Source organism: Cricetulus griseus (genome assembly GCF_003668045.3).
Source record: "Cricetulus griseus strain 17A/GY chromosome 1 unlocalized genomic scaffold, alternate assembly CriGri-PICRH-1.0 chr1_1, whole genome shotgun sequence".
Taxonomy (NCBI): domain Eukaryota; kingdom Metazoa; phylum Chordata; class Mammalia; order Rodentia; family Cricetidae; genus Cricetulus; species Cricetulus griseus.
Window position 1 is genome coordinate 107,224,714 of NW_023276807.1, and position 23,079 is coordinate 107,247,792.

Here is a 23,079-nt window from a genome sequence, read left to right on the forward strand (position 1 = left end):
TGTGTACCAGCCAATACTCACTTGACCATGGTATTAGCTCAGAGCCCCTTTTAGTGTTTACTGAAAGGTCTCTCTAGAAAATAAAATGATAGAAAAAGTAGCCATGTGTGAAGGAAGTTTCTTATGCAGTTGGTAGTACTGTGTCAGTGTTGATTTTTTACTTTGACTCCTATACCATCACTGTACTTGGAGGGATCAGGAAACTGCCTGGAAGATGAACAGGGATTAACCACAGAGCTGCATGGATTGTGAGCGAGGATTCTCCACATTAGCCATGGAACTCTTAGATACAGAAGGGAAAGTACCTTAGTTTGACCTTGCTGGCAACCAGCCACCATGGCATAATGCTGGAAAAGACATGCATGATGCAGCTGTGGCATATCCTTAGAGACCCAGTCCCTTAACAATCAAAGGCTCTTTGGAATTTGCAGGGTGGCATGGGTTTGGACTAGGAATAAATTTGTGGGCTTTAAAAATGACATTTATTTATTTATCTATTTATTTATTTAATGTGTGTGCATATCACTGTCTAGAGGACTCTGTCCTCTCCTACCACCTGGGGCCGGGGATCGAACTCAGGTTGTCGGGCTTGATGGCAAGTGCCTTTACTTGCTGAGGCATCTGGCTAGTGTCATTTCAATCATTCTTTGCACACATTGGCAGCCCCTCCCCACCTGCCTCCTGCCTTCCACAAGGAGAAGCTATTCCAGCTATGAAGCTCTTGCAGATGCCGCCTCCTCCTGGGAACCTCTCAGCCTTCTTAGCAGTGTACTGTTTTGGGGTGCCTGTGTCTCCTGGAAGGGCTGGGCAGACTTGGGATTACTGCTTAGCTCCCAGTGCACTGAGGAACCGGTGACTGCTGTAGCCTCTCACCTGACCTTTGGCTTCCAGGACTGCCCTGCCCCTAATGAGACCGCAGGACCAAGCAGAGCACAGAAAATATCTTCGAGTGTGCTATCTATGTATACATTGAATGAATGAGCGAATGAAGGAACTTAAGAATGAAGGCGAGGCAAGACCCTGGGCTCAGTGAGCCCAAAGTTTCCTGCTCCCCCATCTCCCACCCCCCACCACTGCAGTCATTTGCAGTGTCCGTGTGCAGGGTTCCGTGCAAACAAACAAAAAAAAAGTGGGTTTCCTAGTTAAAATACGAAGAAATTGAAATCAGATACACTAGAGCTTTTAACGGAGCTGGCATCTAGGCCTGTGCCCTGCACTCTCAGAGCCAGATGTCCCAATTGCTCCCATTGACCTCTTCGGACCACTCTACTGGGACTCAGGTCAGGGTCAACCTTAGGACACTCTTTCGCAGACATCAGCTGAGCTTCCTCGTGGCACCAAAGTGTAGTGCCTTGGGGACAGCGGCTGTGAAAGGCTCTGGAATTGATGCAACTGGAGTCTACGGGACCACTGGGGACCCCTTTCCCGGCTCAGTTCCCTTTGGATGCAAAGCAGCTCGGGAGGGGAACAGGGAAGGATGGACTCTCCTTGGGTACTGGTTCCAGTTCAGCCAGTGTCGAGGCTCTCGGTCAGTTCACCACACAGACACCCAAAAGTGACAAACGGAGACACACACCCCTCCCAAGACGCCCCTTCCCTGCTTTCCACCCTGAGTCAGACACACTCGTAGATCGAGGGCAGAGAGACAAAAAAACACTCAGTAGACAGAGGCAGGGACCAAGACACACAGATAAGAAGGACCCATGTACTCTCCGGGCCCTGCAGGCACATCTAGAATTCAGAGGGTCCGGGACACAACTCTCGGCACAGCCACGCCCTCAGCAACTCCCTGATCTGGCTCCTGAGGCTCCATATGTCCCTTGGCATCCCACCCCTCCCCGCCATCCCTGGAGCCTGCGGGTGGCACCTGTTGCGGTCCCGCGTTTCCGGGGTGCCGGGGTGGGGTAGGCGGGCTGGGCGCGGGTGACACAGGTAGGGCAAAGGAGCAGCGGGGCTAGAGGCGCAGCGGCAGGGGCAACGGGCTGCAGGGACCGGAGTCGGCAACAGAAGCTCCGGAAGGGAGGCCGGCTACTGGGAACTGACCAAGGGCCGGCAGCACTGGGGGAGGGCAGGATCGGAGGGCACAGGCGAGCGGGGCTAGCGCCCAGAGGGCGTGGGGAAAGGACAGGAGCCAGGAGCAACGCGCAGGGCTGGAGCAGCCGCCTGGGGACCAGACAGGAAGATGCCTGGGGGCCCGGGCGCGCCCTCCTCTCCCGCAGCTCCTCCAGGTTCCTTTTCTGCCGCGCCGTCGGGGAGCTCTGCATGCCCGCCGCCCCCGCACCCTCTGGCCAGGGGGTCTCCACCGGCCTCCGGTCCCCGGCGCGGCACCAGCGTCCCGCAGAAGCTGGCGGAGACTCTGAGCAGCCAGTATGGGCTGAATGTGTTCGTGGCGGGGCTGCTGTTCCTGCTGGCCTGGGCGGTGCACGCGGCGGGTGTGGGCAAGAGCGACCTGTTGTGCGTGCTGACCGCACTCATGCTGCTGCAGCTGCTCTGGATGCTGTGGTACGTGGGCCGCAGCTACGTGCAGCGCCGCCTCATCCGCCCCAAGGACACACATGCGGGTGCGCGCTGGCTCCGTGGTGAGTGTAGCGGGGCCGCCCTCCACGCCTCTCCTTGAGATCGAACTTCAGTTGTTTGCCTCATCTCTCCTGCCCTCCCCTTGGGTTTCCCTTCTCTATCTTTATGCTGTGCTCGAAGCTCTCCCTGCTTAAAGTGTGGAGGCTACCCTCCCCTTCTTGGCACTCAAGGCTTCTAAGATCTGGCCTCTGACGACCTCTTTTCTTTGGAGCACTCATCCTGGACCCCAGGCTGTGGAAGACTCTTAGTTCCAGTCAGTATTGAAAGCCCCAAGGTTTTTGCATGTTTTGTTTCTTCTCTTGGAATGTCATTCCATCCTCACCTCGGTCCCACTTTCCCTGCCTGGGCTAAGGCCTTCCGGGAGTCTACTGCATATCCTACCATCCCATTCGAGGTTTCTGCCCACACCTCCATTCTTGCTGTAGCCTGGACACTTCTCGTCCAGGTAGCTGCCTCTCCACCACATTGAGGGGAGCCTGTGATCCTTGGTCCTAGAGACACATAGGCCTAGCTCGGAGGAGGTGCTGGGAGGATAAGGGGAGTCCTGAGGGCATGGTCCTCAGAGACAACCTGACCTAGTCAAAGGGGGCCAGGGCCATGCAGGGCAAAGGGAGAGGGCTGGGATCCAGGGCAAAGGGAGGAGACCAGATCCAGGGCAAAGGTGGCCTCCTCCTGCTGCTTTCTCATTTTAGACTGTAATTTCCCTTAGAGCCACCTCCCAGTTTTGCACACTTGACCTCCTCCGGCAAATGCCTTGATTCCCTCCGACCCCAGCCCCAGACTGAGCCTCTACAGAGGGGGATCTCAGGCTGGATGGGACCAGATAATGCTCTCTCTCTCTCTCTCTCTCTCTCTCTCTCTCTCTCTCTCTCTCTCTCTCTCTGTGTGTGTGTGTGTGTGTGTGTGTGTGATGCTTCAAAGGTGTGACCCCAGGTCCCTTTCATGGAGTCCATGGGAATTACCCTTGAATAGAGACTTTCAGGGATCAGTTTATCTTGCCTTCAGTAAAACTGTACACTACCACAAACTGCCTAAATTCTTGGATATTTTAGGGAGTTAACGGGTTGGTGAATTATGAATGGGGGGACCAATGTCACACAAACAGACAAGACTGGTGCTCTTACCCCAGGGTGTTGACATTTTCCCTTTTCTTTCCAGAAGCATCCTTTCCCCTCACCTCTTCTTGCCTCCATTCTTTTTTTTTTTTTTTTTTTTGGCTCTTCTTCTTCCTCTCCCCCTGACTTCCACCTCTTCTTTCCTCACTTCCTGTCCCTCTCCCCTCACCATCTTTTTTCTTCTTTCTTGCTTCCTTCCTCTAGTTTCTCTTTCCTCCTGTTCCCCCCTCTTTCCTTCACTCTCTTTATTCCTCCCTCCATTCTTCCCTCCTTTTCTCTCTGACTGGTCCTCCTATTTCCTAAGGTTGAGAAGCCAGAGGGAGAAGCAGGGCAAGAACACAGATCAAGGTTCCCTTGTGGACAAACTCCATTTCTTTCAGACACCATGTAGAGATGAAGTAGATTAGGCGTATAGAGACAGTACATAGTAAGCTGTGCAGACTCTCAGGAAATGGTACCCAGGAGGAGGGGAGTGGGAGAGGGTGGGAAGAGGAGAAAAGGGGGAGCTAAGTTGGACAACAGAGGGCTCATGATGTCTGAGAGTCCAGGGGAGGCCAGGACTCCAAGGAATACTGAGTGGCTGGCCTAGGGGACCATAAAGGCCAGTGTGGGGTCCTGTGGGGGAGTCTGGTACCACAGAGAAAGGAGGAATCAGCATGGGTTCTATGGGATCCCAGGTAACACCCAGAATAACAGCACACCCTCTGGAAGTTGTGTAGCCATTCGGATGAGGCAATGTACTGTGCAAATGCTGTTGGCCCTGGAAGACAGGGCTTGTACTCCCCACTTCTGTCTCCTTCAGCTTTCTGAGCCCTAGCTCTCACATGGTAAGAATCACAGATACCTCATGGGGAGGGGCAGTAAGATGTTGAGAGAAAGTAGCTTGCCATGACCTGGCCATCCCTGTGAACAGTTGGATTCACTGGGGAGCAAAAAGATGGTTACTATACCAAGGTGCCAAGAGGAAGCACCCTGGCCTCTGTAGGGACTGAGGTTTCCTTTGGACTCTTAGCTGGAAAGACAGGTTTGTGACAGAATCTCAGCCCTGTCTCTACAGGGGTGGTGGTTGTGGAAGGTGGGGGGCTCCAAATGTGATGAAGCAGTGCTCCCCCCACCCCACTGGCTTTTTGGCCTGTCTCAAGACCAGAGATTCTTTTAACTCAAATTCTGGAAGCAGTGATGGTTACTGTTGTACTTCTGTGTTAGAGTGCCTAACTCATTACAGCCAGTCACAGCTGTTTTGTGAATGGGGGAATCACCCTGAATTTATTCTACAATTCAAATTTTCACAGTGTTTGCTTTTATACGGGGCACATCCAGACTTGTGTTTTTCCAGGCCTCTGTCGGATATGCTACCACAGGCCATCCCTGGAAATGGCCTGCATGGGGATTGAGATCAGTGTTCCCAACAGACCAGAGGAAAGGGGACAGATGCGAGCTGCCTATGAAAGGCTGGTCCAGGGGTGGTCATAGGACGAGCTGCAGAGGTGAAGGCAGAAAACACAATGGTTCCTGCTTGGAAGGGGGCTATCCACAGTGACACAATGGTGTGTGTGTGTGTGTGTGTGTGTGTGTGTGTGTGTGTGTTGGTATCACCAGGCCATGAACAGAGGGGAAGAAGAGAAAAGGAGTGGAGGGGAATTGCCAAGGAGGGGGAGGAAGGAGAAGAGAAGAGGCTGTTGGGCTGGAGGACAGACTGTCCTTGCTGTCTGTCCTGGCTGTCATCTGTTGACTTCAGGGCAGGTACAGCAAGCTTGAGACCATACCACCAACTCCATTTGGCATCTCAGGATGGAGGTTCATCTTAATCCTCAGCCCCGCTTTTCTGCAGGCAGAGCTCCTCCAGACACTCCTCTTTGCTTGGGCTTCTGTCCTTGTCATTGGCATGACGAGCCCGTATTACTGCCTGAGATGGTCCCTCGGATCTCCCATTGAAGCAAACAAAGCTGTTGATGATTTCTTTTATTTTTTGAGTTTATAACAGAATTACCCCATATCTCCTTTTCCTTTCCTCCCTCCAAACTCAATCATGTACTCCTCCTTGCTCTCTTTCAAATTCAGTGCCTCTTAACTCTTGACTTTCACTGTGAACGAATGCTTCCAGCTCCACAATTAGAGAGCTCTTACCTCCTGACCTCAGCAAAGCAACATAAGATAGAGTTTATTTAGCTCAGAATCTCACAGTCAGAGATTACAGTCCCCTGTAACAGGAAAGCCATAACATCACGGGCTTGAAAGAACTGGTCACTTCACATTCACATTCAAAAGCAGACAATGGATTAATACATGCATGCCAGTGCTGAGTGCTCTCTCTCTCTCTCTCTGTCTCTCTCTCTCTCTCTCTCTGTCTCTCTCTCTCTCTCTCTCTCTCTGTCTCTCTCTCTCTCTCTCTCTCTCTCTCTCTCTCTCTCTCCTTCATTCAGTCCATGGTCCAGTATATGAAATGGTGCTGTTCCCATTCAGACCGAGTCTTCCAAATTCAGTTAACTTAAATCCCTCACAGGCACGCCCACAGACAATCTTTCTGTTCCTAGTGGGTCATGTGACAGAATAACAGTATAGATAGCAAACAGGTGCATTCCTCATTCCCCTTTTCTCTGTCTTTTGAGCAGGATCTTGGACCCCTGTCCTGTACAATGGGGAAGGAAGCTTTGCTCTGCTTGGAGTTTTGCTGTGGCAATGTCTCAAACTGACTTTCACTCAGGGGCCTAGACTGAGAGCTATACTTGCCTGGCACTGCTGGTCCCTGACAATGTAGAGATGCATCTCCTGGCATGACCTCATTCAGAGTGGATGGAGGAGGGCAAGATGAGGGGAGACAATAAGGGTGTCAGACAATGATAGATGGAGATATGGCTCCTAGACAGGCCATGGAGCTCCAGTTGTCTGCCTCAGTTTCCTCATCTGTAAAATGGGGATTATGTTGTTGTCCATTACATTAAGTTATTGTGAGAATCAGGGACTTCAAGGATGGAAACTGATTAGAAGAGCTTCTAACTGAGAGAAGTAAATATGTTAGTACTGTGAGACAAATGAGTTGTGAGTATAATGCGCAATGTGGGGGGCAGATAGGAGTCCAGAGAAGATTGGTGGCTTAAGGAGTGATCCCCAGAGACCTACTATGTGGAGCTAAAAAAAGGCAGGTACCAGACCCTGGCTTTGTCCCATGGTTAACGGGGACCTATCACAGGTTATCAAGAAAGAGGACAAGGGAGATAGGTGTACCCAGATAAGGTTGGGAGATGGGCACATGGGGGGGGGCGTTCCCCGGGAGGGGAGAGCTGCAATTCTGAGACCTGTGTTGAAGCCTTGATGAGTCTTGCTAGCTCCATCCTTCTCTCCTCTCCTCTCCTCTCCTCTCCTCTCCTCTCCTCTCCTCTCCTCTCCCCTCCTCTCCTCTCTTCTCCTCTTCTCCCCTCCCCTTCCCTCTCCTCTCTTCTCCTCTTCTCCCCTCCTCTCCCCTCCCCTCCCATCTCCTCTCCTCTCCTCCTCTCTACTTCTCACCCACCCCTCCCCTCCCTCTCTCCCTCCCCTCCACTCCACTTCTGTCTTTCTCTTTTTTCTCTCCTCTTTTTTCTTTTCTTTTCTTAAAGACAGGGTCTCATGTGCATCCCTGGCTGGCCCCAACATTCCTATGTACTGAGGATGGCTGTGAACTCCTGATACCCTTGCATCCCCCTTCCATGTGATTACAGGCATGCACTCCCACACCTAGTTTACGCAGTGCTAGGGATTAGCAGCAGTTCTCTGTGCATGCTAGGCAAGTGCTCTACCAACTGAACTTCACCTCCAGCCTGCATTCATTTTCTTACAGTCCAAGGCCTAGATGCAGGTTTAGCATTCTTTGGAAAGAAGTAGGGGTCTCAAAGGCAGGACAGTGTTACTAGAGGGAAGAAGGAAGGGTGTTGAGTCCAGAAGACAGCAGGATGTGGCAGTCTCACAGTAGGAAATGCTATAGGCCTTCATCTATGAGCTTTGGAGGAGCCCTGAATTTTTAATAAAAAGTCTCATCTGCAAGACCTTGACTGCTGCTCTTTGGCTAACTGTAGCTCCTGGGTTGCTGTTCTCATGATACCTGCACACCATCTGCCCAGCACCAGTCCCGAAGGAGATTATATTATTCAGTTACCGTTTGTCAGGCTGAACAGACTGTGAGTTCCTGAAGGAACAGGCACTTCCTGAATGTACTCTCCATGGTGTCCTGAGATCCAGAATCAGACTTAATATGTAACGAGGGCAGATGGTGTCTGTAGAGTAACTGAATCAGTGGAAGCTATGTGTGATGGGTGGCTGATGGGTGGGTGGGTGGATGGATGGGCTGATGAATGGGGCGATGGATGGGTGAATGGACTGGTGGGCGTATGTATAGATAGATGAATGGGTGTGTGGGTGTATATGTGAATATGTGTGTATGGGTGAGTGGATGGACTGATGCATGGGGGAATGTATGACTGGATATGTGGATGAGTGGCTTAATCAGTGTTCTATTGCTGTGAAGAGACATCATGGCCACAGCAACTCTCATAAAGGAAAACATTTAATCAGGGCTGCTTACATTTCAGAAGTTTAGTCCATTATTGTCATGGTGGGGAAGCATGGTGACACACAGGCAGATGTGGGGCTGGAGAAGAAGCTGAGAATTCTATATCTGGATTGGCAAGCAGCAGGAAAAGAGAAAGACACTGAGCCTGGTTTGAGCATTTGAAACCCTAAAGCTCACCCCAACAAGGCCACACCTCCTGATAGTGTCATTCCCTGGTGACCAAGTATTCAAATATATGAGCCTATGGGGGCCATGCCTATTGAAACCACCATAGTGAATAGACGGATGGATGGGCGGATGATGCCAGAAGCTCCAGGAAAGAGGATGAGAACTCTGGGAGGCTGACTGAACTTCAAATATAAGGAAGGACTTTCTAAATGAAGCAATAGCCACTGTGTTGGATGGCATGCTGTGAGGGATGGTGAGCTTCCCAGCATTCATGTCCAGCTGGAGGCCAGATGATGGCTGGTCATGATGCACTAGGGAGAGTGTCCTTCCAGGGAAAACTAACTGTGGGACTGTCAATCTGAAAGAGGCTACAGTTCAATATTCTAGACTTCAAGAAGAGTTTTGGTGTCCAGCAGCAGAAATGTGACGGGGTATTGTGGGCAGTTCCTGAATTACTGTCAAGTAATATAGCTATTTTTATTTATTTACATTTGTGTGTGTGTATGTGTGTTCTGTTTTTAATTAGTAGCAGTTACATAGAAAAGCAAATTATTATCATTGTCATTATTGCTTGAGACAGGGTCTCACTGTGCAGTCTTAGCTGGCCTGGAACTCACTATGTAGACCAGAGTGGCCTCCTACTCATGGAGATCCCCCTGCCTCTGCCTCCCAAATGCTAGGATTAAAGGTGTGCGCCACCATGCCTGGCCAAAAGTTCTAGTATTGAGCCTTCATGTTCTGTTACATTTTCCTCATGCTTTATGTCTTATTGTTTGTAATGTGAAGGATTCTTTGTTCTAAATTCCATATAGTCTGGTAGTAACATTCCCTTCCCACTTTCTGTTTGTGTCGCCTGCTTCCTCTCGCCCACCCCTAACCTTCTATCACCAACCACTTAGTCATATAGAGAGCATGTTCCCTCATTTTGTTTTTAATTCAGTCTTTCTGACCTTGCATCTTAATAAATGAGACAATTTGCTTCATTCTGGGTCCCTGTATGGTTTCCATACTTGGACTCTTGCTTCTATGATTATGATACATTTTACATTATCCCTCATGCTTGCCTTTTAAAAGTATGCTTTTTAAAACTTGTTCTTTGATAATCTCATACATGTATGTAGTGTATTTTGGATCATATCACCCTCTACTTCCCTCTTCATGTTTTCTCCTTTTTTTGAGCACTTGGAATTTCCTTCTTTTTCTGCCCCACAAGTCTTGCTCATTTTCTCTTGTCTTATAATCTAAGGCGTGTTACACTCTATATTTGGAGAAAAAATACTGAATGCCTGCTCCAGCAAGTCAGCCTGCTTCCTGCTCTGCTACCAAAGCCTTTCTTTTCTCCCCATCTAGTCCTTCTCCAATTTACAGGTTTTGCAGACACAACTTCTCTCTTTCCAGATGTTACTCTGTCTTCACAGAGCAAGCTGCCCACACCCCCAAGCAGTTTATCTCTAGGCATTTGAACTCAGCTTCTCCTCGTCTTTTCTCACTTAGTAAACTACCTCTCTCCTTGACTACTCCATCCATCAACCTTTACCAGTCCATCTGTCAATCTGTCCATCCTTCCCTTCCACCCAGTGTACTTCCAGGCTTTTACAAAGTGCATTGTTCATCATCGTTTTCCCTCCCCTTTCTCCTGCTTTGAACTCTCTCCCAGCTATGTCACTGTCTGTCAGACAGCTGGCCAGATCATATAGCAACTTGCTCTCTCTTCTCTGTTCAACTAGCTCCCCTCAGAGACTCCTTTTCTGTCCACCCCCCGTCAGCGGCTCACTCTGTCCTGCATCACTTCCTCCCACTCTTCATCCATTTTGGTTTTCTGTCTTTCCCACTAATGTGCAGAATCTCCCCAAGAAGCTCTCCTTTCCTCTTCTACTGACTTTCATACCCCCAGGGCCCAGGACAGTGACTGACTCATAGTTGATGCACAGAAATCTGTTGCAGAATGAGTTACATGTCATCTCTCTTCAACAACTTTCTCTCTTTTGGCCCAGCAGATAGGTGACACCTCAGCTGGAAGCTGGGTCTATGGCCTTTTTTGAGAAAACTCCCACTGTCTTCTGGTCTCCCAAGCTGCACAAGGAAGTCTGTGCCAGCTCACCCTCTATTCTTTGTTGATATCCAAATTTGTACAATGTTGTCTTTGGGTATTTTTGTTTCTTCATCATCAGTATTTCTTTATCTTTGAGTAGGTGCCTTAGTCCATTTTGTGTTGCTGTAACAAAATACCTGAGGCTGGGTACTTTCTAATGTAAATAGGTTTATTTGACTCATGATTCTGATGTTTGGAGTATTTAAACAGCCTATCAAAGTTCCCCTTACTGTGTCATAGAGGCTCAGAAGAGCAGGAAGTGGACCAGTGGCATATGGAAAGGGCTAAACATGTGGATGGCCTCCCTATAGCATAAGAACAAACTGGGGCTTCGAGAGAACTATATTACTCTTCCCTAAAGACCATTTCCAATGATCTAAGTACATTCCATTGAGCTCCACCTCTTAAAAATTTATTAGCTCTGAGAATTTCATATAATGTAGCTTTTTCATATTCTCAGATCAATTCCCTGTCTTTCCACCCAACTTTGTGTGTGTTCCCCCCTGCCCCCACCATCAAGGCCAGTTTGTGCTACCCAGATATTCTTGGGTGTGTGACCTTCCATTGAAGGGTGTCCATCAGAGACTATACTTTTAGAGAAAACTGAGCCTTCCTCTCTCAATAGTTCCTTAGCTCTGGGGTGGAACTTCATCTTAAGTCCCACTTCTATAAAAAGTATTTACTTATTTTGTTTTTGAGTGAGGACCTGTTGTATCCCAGGCTGGCCTTGAACTTGCTGTGTGGTCAAGGATGATCTTGAATTTCTGATTCTCCTATTTGTACCTCCACAGTGCTACGATTACAGGCACACATCACCACACCCAGTTTATGTGGCATGGGGATTGAAACCAGGGCTTCCTGTACAACAGGCAGCCACTGAACCAACAGAGCCCCACCCCCAGCCTGATGGAGTAATACCCTCTCCCCCTTCTTCTTTTAAATGTTCTACCTCACCCATCATAACACTGAAGGCTGAACTACCAGCACACGAACCTTGGTACACACAGACTTCAACCAAACTCAGACAGGAGGAGTCCTCTGACTGTATCAGTAGATGAGTGAGTGGATACATGGAAGGAAGGGAGGACCTTGGAATGAGAGGGCCAGCACAAATGAACTGTCAATCACACAGATACTCTAGACCACTTTGGGGCCCCTGAACAGCCTCAGCCTCATCTACCCCACTAGGGAACTTGTTAAAGATACTGTGGCCCCACCTCAGACCTACAGAGTCAGAATCTGGCATGGAGCACAGCAGTATGAACCTTATCAGGGCTCTTTCCAGGGCATTCTAATGCATGCTCTGGTTTGTACACCACTACTGTAGACCTTCTTCATTCAGTAGGTGGAGAAATTGAGGCTAGGGTTAGGGAGATGACATGTTGGGACATACCTGCCTTGTGCCTGGGACCATATAGCTCAGGGCTCTGCTCTTGCCACCCAACCAGGCTGCCTCACTTTGTCTTGTTACCAGAAGGCACCTTGTATTCATCAGCCACCTTGAAAGCATTGGGATTGAATCTCCACTCTCACAGGGGTTCTGATTTCACTGGGGGCTTGCCAGGTCTAAGGAAATACAACTTCTGTTATTTCTATAGGGCTCTGAACTGCAGGAGTGAACTGGACTGTTGCATTGCATTTCACTAGTGGTGGCTCTGGCAGCCGTGTAATATGATTCCTCCTGCCTGGCTCTCACCTTGGTTCCCCAATGCCCAGCACTTGTGATTAAGTTTCCTCTGTGTGTGTATGGGAGAGGACATGTGAGTCATGCCACTTATGCCAGGAGGGGACTAGGAACTTGGACACTATCCACGAAGTCCAGCATAGCTGTTTTTCTTGCTCAGGTTTGGATTTGTCCAGCTCCCTCCAAATGTGTTTTGTAATTCCTGGTCAGACTTCTTCATAGGCATTTTTTCCAGTCAAAATCATTAATAGTATAAACAAACTGCTTAACTCTTCACCTTACCTGGTGCCTTTTCTGATTGCTAGTGGTGACGGTCTTTCTATTGAGTTTTAAGGAATCAACTTTCTATCTAGTTTACCTGTGTGTGTGTGTGTGTGTGTGTGTGTGTGTGTGTGTGTGTGTGTGCCTGTGCATAGGAGTTTGTGCCTATGTGGAAGCACATATGTGATCAGAGGATGCCTTTAGTGTTTCTCCTCAGGTACCATCCCCTTGCTTGAGATAGGGTCTTTTGCTAGCCTACTACTTCACCAAATAGGCGAGGCTATCTGGCTAGCAAGCTCCAGGGATCTTGCTATCTGAATCTGTCTATGGGGTTACAGGTACACATGGCCGTGCCCAGTTTTTATGTGGGTACTGAAAATCAGAAGTCAGGCCCTCATGCTTTCCAGGAAAATGCTTCAAAATGGAGTTATCTATCCAGCCCTTGTTTGTTTGTTGATGGCACCTATCTGAGGGGCTGGAAAGAGGAGACTCAGGGGTTAGGAATACTTGCTATTCTTGCAGAGGACCAGGATTTAGTTCCCAGGATACCACAATCATCTGTATCTCCAGTTCCAAGGGACCTGATGCCCCTCTTCTGACCACTACAGGCACTGCAAACATATGGTGCACATTCACACATCCAGAAACACATATACACATACAATTATTAAATAAATCTTTAACAAATGGCACTAATCTTAGCAGGGATGACTTGCTGTTTGTGGTGGCTTGAAAGAAAATGCCCCCAAAAGGGAGCACTATTAGGAGTTGTGGCCTTGTTGGAACAGGTGTGTCACTGTGGAGGCAGGCTTTGAGGTCTCATGTATGATCAAGATATCGTCCAGTGTCTCAGAATACTTCCTGTTGCCTGCAAGCCAAGATGTAGGACTCTCAGCTCCTTCTCCAATACCATGTCTGCCTGCATGCCACCAAGTTGCACCATGATGATAACCTTTGAAAATGTAAGCCACCCCAATTAAATGTTTTTTCTCTATAAGATTTACTATGGTCATTGTGCCTCTTCCCAGCAATAGAAACCCTAACTAAGGCAGTTTCTTGGTCTTGGCTTACCTCTTCTTAATGTTTAGTGGTTTGGGACATCTTTTCCTATAATTTGTGGCTGTAATTATATCATCATTGGAGAAATGTCTGTTCAAGTTCCTTTGGCTAGTTTCATTCTACATATGTCTTTGTATGCTGTAGATATTGATGGCTCTGTAGAATGGTGTCTTGGTTAGGGTTTTATTGCTTTGAAGAGACACCATGACCATGGCAGCTCTTATAAAGGAAAACAATTAATTGGGGTTGGCTTCCAGTTTAGAGGTTTAGTCCATTATCATCATGGCAGGCAACATGGCATCATGCAGGCAGACATGGTGCTGGAGAGATAGTTGAGAATTCTACATCTGGATTGGCTGGCAGAAGAGAGAGAGAATGATACGGGACATGACTTGGGCTTCTGAAACCCCAAAGCCCACACCCAGTAACACACTTCCTCTAAGAAGGCCAGAACTCCAAATAGTGCCAATCCCTATGAGCTTATGGGGGCCATTTTTATTCAAACCACCACAAAAAGTAATTTTCAAACATTCCCTCCCATTTTTGGTGCTTTTTTCTTTGTTCAGAGTGTTCTGTGGTTCACACACCTTTTCATTTTGATACAGTTCATTGCCTGATCCAATCTCATAAAAGTTTTTCTCATGTTTTTTTCTAATATTTTTGCCTCTTTTAGCTTTGATATTTAAGTCTTTGAATAATTTTGAGTCAATGTTTGCATACAGGATGATGAAGGTCCAGTTTCATACTTTTGCCTGTGGGTTTTGAGTTTCCCACTATGTGGTCATGGCACCTTTCATCCACATACTCTATAGGCGATATGCTTTGTTTGGGATGACATTGTGCATGCTAACACATGTGTGTTTCTCCTACCTAGGAAGCATCACACTGTTCGCATTCATCACTGTCATCCTGGGATGCTTGAAAGTTGCATACTTCATTGGATTTTCCGAGTGCTTGTCAGCCACAGAGGGAGTTTTCCCAGTCACCCACGCTGTGCATACACTGTTGCAGGTGAGCCACTGGTGCTTGTTCACATGGCCTCTGTTGTGGTGCAGTGTGTCCTGAGGTGTGCAAAAACCCACAACATCAACACATCTAGTTTCTAGGGCCAATTTAGAAAGTTTCTGTGGCTCCTATCAGGAATCATGAGCTGGTCCAGGAACACTGGAACACTGGGACTCTTGTTTCCCCTCTTGTAGGCTGGAACCTTTTAGAACAGTATGAGGTTCTTGTTTTCAGCTTGGATGATGAACTTGTTTTTTTTTTAAGTAAGGATTTGATAGATGCCATTTAAATACATAGCTCAAAGGCAGAAAGCATACAAATGACTGCAGAGACGCTTAAACTCCAGTGCAGCACCTGGTCTTAGCAGGGCTCTGGTGGCCGAGAGTTACTCTGATAAGGAAAGTCATGGCCAGCATCTTTATGGCACTCAAGGATACACAAAAGTGTTTTCTTGTGTTGAGTTCTTGTTCCTCAGCTGGAGGCATTATTTTTGAAGGCCATAGAATCGTTAGAAGATAAGTCTTGGCTGGTAGAAGTAGGCCACTGGGCTGGAATTTTTGATGGCTACAAGCACAGCCACTGGGTCTGACATTGTTCCTGTCCCTTTCTTTGCTTCCTCTGTCACACACTCATGCCACCATGAGCATCATGAGGAACTAAAACCTTATGAAACTGTGAGTCCACATAAGCCTTCCTCTTTTAAGCTGTTTCTGCCAGAAATTTTGGTTCAGTGTTCAGCAACAAATGCAGTGTTCATTGATGAATGAATGGATGAAGAAAGATGCTATGTATCCACAATGGAATACTATTCAACCATAACAATAGTGAAATTCCACCACACGTGGCAGCACAATGGAACTGGAGGCTGTTACATTAAATCAAATCAGATCAATTGAAGACAGATCTTATGTAGCCTAGATTGGCTAGGAAGCCTTTGAACTCCTGATCTCTCTGCTTCTACCTCTGATGTTCTCTGTGTTAATACTTTTGTTTATGTAGCACTAGAGATTAAACACAAGGCCTCTTACATGCTAGGCTGGCACTCTATCAACTGAGTTACATCCTAGCTAGCCAGGCATAGCTTATTCACACTGCCTGTGCTCTCACACGGGCAGTAAAAGGTTGATTGTGTGGAAGTGCAGAAAAGAATAGTGACTGATAGAGCCTGGGAAGACTGTATGCGTGTAAGGGCTGGTGAGAGGCTAGCTACTAGGTCCAGGGAGGGTGGCTGGATAGGAGCAAGAACGTCTAATGTTCTGCAGCACAGTGGAGGGAGAGGGCACCAATGGGTGGCAGAAATGAACTGAATATTTCCCAATAGCTAGTAGAGTCTGAATGTTCTCAACATAAAGAAATGGGCAAAGTGGCTCAGCAGTTAATGACACTTGTGTGCAAGCCCAGAGACCTGAGTCTAAGCCCTGCAACTCAGGAAAAGGTGGAAGGAGAGAACGAATTCCACAGAGTTTTCTCTTGACCTTCGCAAGTCCCCCCACACACACCACACAGACAGAATGACTCTGTGCTCATTGCACACTGCACATGTGGGAAGAGCACTGCATAGCATAGTTATGTACAGTTAGTGTGTTAGTCAGCAACAAACATATTTTAATGTAAGAACAGATGCTAGATTATCAATCTTTTCTTACTCTTTGTTATTTTACATATTTAATGTGTATAACATGATGTTTTCACATATGTATACATGGGAGATGATTATAGTCAAGAAAATTGCTATATCTGGTGCCTCAGTTTCCCTTCTTGGTCTTATTAGCGATGAGGGCACTTATAAGCCAGCTCTGGCAAACCCACAGTAGACAACACAATATCCCAGCTGTAACCCTTATCTTGGCCATCAGCTCTCTAGACAGCCATCCTGCATGCTTGCCAGCTTGGGCCCTTTGCCTGCATCATCCCACTCTTCCCCACTCAGACTCTATTCTACTGTGTATTCAAGTCTTCATTTTTGAGATTCCATATATGGTGGGCTCATGCACTGCCTATCTTCCTGTTCCTGGCACATTTTACTCAGCATAATGTTTCCAGGTTTGTGTATGTTCCCACAGATGATAGAATTAAGTCTTGTGGTTTTCTGAGGCAGTAACTGGAGCTCAGAGAAGACCAGAGACTTGCGTATATTATGTATGGCAAGAAGCAATCCTCCTCCAGAGTCACCCTGAAGACCATGGTTCACTGAAACTTACTGTTCAGATATGTTGGAGGCACAACTTGAAAACACCCTTCAGAAACAGGGTTAAATTCCAAGAAGGGAAACCATCTTCTATTCAGAGGAACTTCTGGTTCACATCCTTCTTAGACTTGGCAGACAGCTCTGATGATTAGGAATGCTTCTAACACATCACCCATCCCAGGCAAGACCAGCTCAGAAGAGGTAGCAGAGGAGCGTGGGTAGCTTGTTTCAGCGGTGGGCTGGTTGGAAAGGCTGAGCACTCACAAGGGGACAGGGGGGAAGGGGCTGCTTGACAGGCAAAGCTGTTATGTCCATTTGATGAATTCCAATTCTCAGTGCCTTGGAATGTGCCAGTAGGGGAGGACTAGGCCTTTCAGAGGTCACTTGGGTGGCCCTGATCCAATATAACCTGTGTCCTTACAAGGCAAGCCAAGACACAGGCACACACAGAGGGACAACCATGTGAGGTCTCACATTGAAAGGATATCATCTACAGGCAAGGAGAGGGGCCCCAGGAGGAACCAACATCTGACATCTTGGACTTGGACATTCAGAACTGTAGTTGTGTTTAGTTTAAGACAACTTAACTCTGGGACATGGTGATGGTAGCTTGATCAGTTATACGCCCCCCCCCCCCGCAATAGCCATCCTCAGTCCAATATACCCTATCTATAGTAGACACTCTCAATCAAATGCACCCCCATTTATAGTTGACACTCTCAATCAAATGCAGTTTCTCACCTGCAGAAGACATTCTCAGTCAAATTTAATCCTCTGCCTACCTCAGATATTGTTGCTGGAAATTTTGGGAGCTCCATCTGGGGTACTGAATATTTCTGGGTAAATTAGGGTCCCTTCTCAGGGTTCTTAGTCTCATTAATAAAAGAAATTAAGAAAGTACCCAGGGGGGCTGGAGAGATGGTTTAGTGGCTAAGAGCACTGGCTGCTTTTCCCAAGGTCTTGAGTTCAATTCCCAGCAACCACATGGTTCTTCACAACCATCTATAGTGGAACCTGATGCCCTCTTCTGGCCTGTAAGTGTACATGGAGATAATAAATCTTAAAAAAAAAAAAAAGACTACTCAGAAGGAAGCTTTTAGACAATTAGAGTTTAAAAGAAAGACAACAGAGCTGGCAAGCTACAAGTCTTCGCAGCTGCCAGGAGATGGAGAGCAAGAGAGAAAACCATGCCTTTTGAGTTATATATGGAGATTAGCAAGTAGCCACATGGCAGACAAGCCCCTGCATATGGAAGCAGGCTTCAGAGAAAGAGTGAAGGAGTCCCCCCAAAATAGCCAAAAGTAGGAAAATGAGGATTAAAAAGAGAAAAGTTATTCTGAATAATTAAAAATGGGTAAACTTAACCTAGCCCAAGTGGTGCAGTTCTAGTGACCACACAGTGGGTGGGGATTCTGGGTAGGAAAAGTATATTGTCTCATTAAGGGAATAATTAGTTATTCCTCCCATATGTTTAGCATAGTGTAAAGTGAATCTACATTCCTGACAAGTGGTCCCTTGGCCAGGTGATTGACAGACACAGCTGAGTTCATGCCTATGTTATGGGTAGATTGGAATGCTAGGTCTCCACCCAGGCTAGAGATTTTACTCCCTTGGCTAGAAGGAAATACTTTTCCTTAAAGAGTCTCAATAGAACCCTGTCTTTTCAATGCTACTGTAATAATATCCTCAGTCAGATGCTGCCCTCCATTTGCTTCAGATATCCTCAGTCAAACATAGTCCTTCATTCACTGCAGAAATCCTGGGACCTCACCCTGTAATGACTGGTGCTCTGATCAGGGTGGGAGAGGATAGAAGAGAGTATCTTGCCAGTATGGGGTGAGGTACCATGTCTGCCAGGGCAAGACTACTTCTGGTCACATGGGGAGCGTGTGTGTGTGTGTGTGTGTGTGTGTGTGTGTGTGTGTGTGTCTATAAGCATGATTAGGCATGTGCACATTATTTAGGAGCCATCTGTCCTAGTCAGCATTTCTACTGCTGTGCAAAAATAGCAAAAGCACCTCGGGAGCAGGGCTTACTTGGCTTACAGGCTATAGTCCATCATCAGAGGAGGGCAGGAACTCAAGGAAGGAACCTGGAAGCAGAGACCATGGAGCAACATTTCTTAATGCCTTGCTCTTTCTAGCTTGCTTACCTAAGAGCTTATTTTTATTTTATGTATATGAGTGTTTTGTCTGCATGATTGTACCCCTGGAGGCCAGAAGAGGGTATTAGAACCCCTGGAACTAGAGACAGTTGTGAGCTGCCATACAGGTGTTGGGAATTAAATCTTGTTCCTTTGGAAGAGCAGCCAGTGCTCTTAACCACTGTGCCCTTCCATGCAGATAACATTCTTATATGGCTCAGGTCCACCTGCTTAGGGATAGCACTGCCTACAGTGGGCTGGGATCTCCTACATCAATTAACAATCAGTAAAATGCTTCACAAACAGAGCTATAGGTCAATCTGATGAAGGTAATTCCTCCGTGGAGGTTCCCCTTCCCAAGTGACTCTGGGCTGTGTCAAGTTGTGACGGCTGAAGCTAACTATGACACCATCTATTTTTGTATTTTGAGACAGGTTTCTTATTGGCTTAGGGCTTGACAATCTAGCTAGTACTTTACTGAGCGAGCTATCTCCTATGTGGTATATTTCTTTTCTATTTTAACCTTCCTTGACCCAAATTTAAAGACTGTGTTTATCCATTGACAATTTTATGCATGTGTATAATACACTCTGGTGACGTTCCTTTTTCCCATTCTCTGATCCCTCTCGCACCCACACTAACACTCCCCTCCTCCACCAAGTCCCCTCACTGTTTCATGGTTTGTTTTTTGTTTTTTGTTTTTTGTTTTTTGTTTTGTTTTTTTTGCCAGGGCCAGCCATGTGAGCTCTGGAACTCGAAACAACTTCTGGTCCCAAGCATTCAGATCCACACAAGGAGGCAGCACCCATGCCTCTCCTCCCCTGCATTGTTAATGATAGGGTGGCCAGGGTTCTGGGTAGCGTATGTGAGAGTCAAAAGAAGCCCAACCCAAACCAATCTTCACTGAAAGTGCTCTGCCTTTGCTTTCTGGACATTGGTTCACAGTAGCTGTTCACTGGAAAATTATTGGATAAGACCTGACAAGTATGGCTAAAAAACAAGTTAGTGAGTTTCATGACAGACTAATGCCCACATGCCTATCTCAGAGCAGACATCCTCAATCAATTTCAGGACAGCTCCATCCACAGCAGATATCACCAATCATGCCTAACTCTACCTTCTCAGGAGACACCGAAATCAAACACAGATCTCCACCCACAGCAGACATACATAATTAATTGCAGCACTCCATTTACCTGACTTTGGAGGCCCCACTTGGGACCACTATTCCCATTGTAGAATGGCTCTGCTGAGGACAGTCATCTGCTTCTCCCCAGTCTTAAAACTTCTCAAGTGTGCAAACAGAATGGCAGTTTCCCCACTAATGTGTTTTCCTTTATTCCCATCTAGGTCTATTTTCTCTGGGGCCATGCTAAGGATATTATCCTGTCTTTCAAAACATTGGAAAGGTAAAATATTGCTTTATACGTTGGTTGATATTTGTTTAGATTAAACGTTTGAAGAATCCAGACTCAGGACTGGCATCCAGCTGGGGCTAGAAAGCCCGAGAGCAGGTTCCTGTTCCCCCTGAAAGCAAAGCCCTTCTAGGACTTCAGCCATTCCTGGAAGACAAGGATATGGGTGGGAACTCTGCTGTCACCACCTACGTCCCTTTCACTGCCCTCAGTTTACTCATCTGTGAGGTGGGGAGCAGTGAGGTGGCCTACCTCTGAGGATAAATGTTACAAGGTGCATGGACCTGTGTCCATCAAGTGTTGGGCCTGCCACTAGTTCTCCCTGGTTCTGATGTGGTCAAGGGAAGTATGGCCAGAGGGAAGAGGTGAACTCTCCAAGGGCAGGTTAAATATGGATGGATCGAGGAATAAGCACTTGCTCTATGGAAAGATCTAGTATTGTACACCATTTCCATGGGGGAATCAACTCTTCCTTTCCAGCATTTGAGATGACCACTGACTTTGAGAAGATTGGCTGGCATATGACCACTGGGTAGAATGGCTTCAACAGACTGCAGATGTAGAGATTTGGTATATTTCCAAGAACATCCTTTGTGTTTCCAGTTTGCACAGGGCTAGTGTCCTGATGCTGTGGGATGGGTGGTGATGATCCTGAAGTGTCCTTGGCTGTGTGAGTTTGCACTCATCTTGTGGCCTGGACAGTGGCCTTGGCAGTGGTGTTTAACCTTGGTGTCAGGAATACCAGACTCCCTACCTCCTGGGCAAGATGGGCTGAAGTATGCTCAACTGGTTCCTGCAAGGGCATGGGTAGTTACTGAGATTCAGGGCCTCCAGAGGCCATCACTGATAACTCTTAGGGCTGGTGAAGTGGCTCAGTTGATAGAGTGAGCATGGTCCGGGGCTCAATCCCTAGCACTGAATAAACCAGGCATAGAGGTGCTTGTCATCTTTACCCCAGACTCAGAAATCAGAGACAGGAGAGTCAAGAGGTCAAGGGTCATCCTTGGCTATGTAGGGCTACTGAGATTGAGACCAGCCTAGGCAAAGACTTCCATGGCCATTATCTGGTCTCTACCCACGTCAGTGTGAGAGTATGCTTTCCTGTCTGTTAATGTGTTGAGCAAGATGGCAAACATTTTGAATTTCTAACACTCTTAGATTTCAAATGTCAACTTCTTTAGATAAAGTGGAAGATGAGGAAGTCTCAAGCGTATGTCATGACTGAGGCTGGAGTTGAATCTAGGATGCTCCTCTAGGGAGGGCTGGCCTCACTTGAGGACAATCCCCACAGCCCCTAGTTACCATGCTGGCAGTTCTGGCTGAGTCCTGTGGGCTTATGAGCTTGCTAGCCTCCTGCATGAGAAGTATGATCACCTCTATCCCGCCACCTCCTTTGTCAGTGACTTCTGGCGGGTTTCTCCCAGGTAGGAAATGTCCCTTATGGGATTCCATCCATCTCTTTCCACAGACTTGTAGTAGAGTGGGACCATGGGTCTTCACACATCTTAGAAAACCCAGATGGATACCAGAGATGACTCCTGGGATGCATCCTGTCACTATGGTCTGGGTGTACAGGCACTAAGTGTGGGGAGGGCCTTGGCGTAGGACATGGCTCTTGCTCTTATCTTGAAGGACTTTTTTCAAATTGGCCTTGGAAGACTATGGTTCTCAGGGCAGTGCAGGGCCAAACAGCATGACCTTTGGTGACCCTGTACTGCTTCTGTGGCTTCAGCAGGCTCAGGATTGGGCACTACCCCATGGAGCAGGGAAAGGGGAAACAGAAGGGCAGCTGTGTGCACTGTAATAAAAAGAAAGCCACCTGCCACAGGTAATGGCATTGTCTGGTCTGTGAAAGGCTATATAGAGAAAGTGGACTGTGAGTTGTAGCAACAGGGCAGGCACAGAGCCAGGCCAATGGACAGACACCCGTGTTGTCTGTTTTTTTTTTTTTTCCTGCATTAGTTCTGGTAGTTGGGCAGATGCCAAGATGGCCATATCATACAACAAAGTAATGACTGCGCTGGTTCTTGGGTTGCCTGGGCTCAGCTGTGGTGGACACTCAGGGTAGAGACAGGTAGAGACAGACAAGATATTCTTGTTTTCCCATGAGTCAGTCATGGATAGGTGGTCTCTGAGCTGGGGAGGGGAGCATACTTGGCTGTCTCTGGGTAAGACAGGGGAGTACCCACAGTTGCCTTTAGACTTTCCTCCCCAGTCTACTGTTGGATGTCTTTCCTAGATAGCTGGACTACTGTGCCTATAGAGTACCTGGAAGCTACCATAAGTGAATACAACTGCATCCTGCAACCACAGTAGGATGTAGGGAATTCACAGCAGACAGGGAGCACATGGAGACCATGTCTTCTTCTAGAATCCATTGTTCACCCTCACACGTGCCCTCTTCCTGATGAGATGGTGTGGTTTAGAGGCTAAGATTTTTTTTCCACTATTCCAGCATGGCCACTTACTGTAGGTGTGACAGTGGAGGAATTTCTGAGCCTAGTGTCCTCTAGAGCGAACAGGCTTCTGTGTTTACACTCTGCTGTCCTCAATGGCTTCATCCCATACTGGTTGGCTCATGGTTACAAGATGATGGCCACAACCTCAGCCTTCATGTCCTCACTCAAGACTGTTAAAGGGGACAAATTTGAAAGGAAAAGGGGTCCATAAACAGGCTTTTATAATTCTTTTATTGGCAGGTGGGAAAACAGAGAAATGGACAGTGATGATTTTTGTTTTAGCTATATGGTGTCCTTGTCCTTTGTCTTTTTTCCCTGTCTCTTCATTCAAAATTCCCACCTAGATAAATTCTGCCTGTCCATTGACCAA

General features: G+C 47.4%; 1 protein-coding gene across 1 annotated transcript in view; it reads left to right on the plus strand.

The window, feature by feature from the left end:
• Positions 1 to 2,182: 2,182 nt before the first annotated feature.
• Positions 2,183 to 23,079, plus strand: part of Otop1 (otopetrin 1) — a 26,510-nt gene continuing 5,613 nt past the window's right edge. The window contains exons 1-3 of the mRNA XM_027387036.2: positions 2,183 to 2,579; positions 14,374 to 14,510; positions 20,186 to 20,244. Coding sequence (XP_027242837.1) covers positions 2,183 to 2,579; positions 14,374 to 14,510; positions 20,186 to 20,244 — 593 coding nt within the window. The remainder of the gene's footprint in view (positions 2,580 to 14,373; positions 14,511 to 20,185; positions 20,245 to 23,079) is intronic.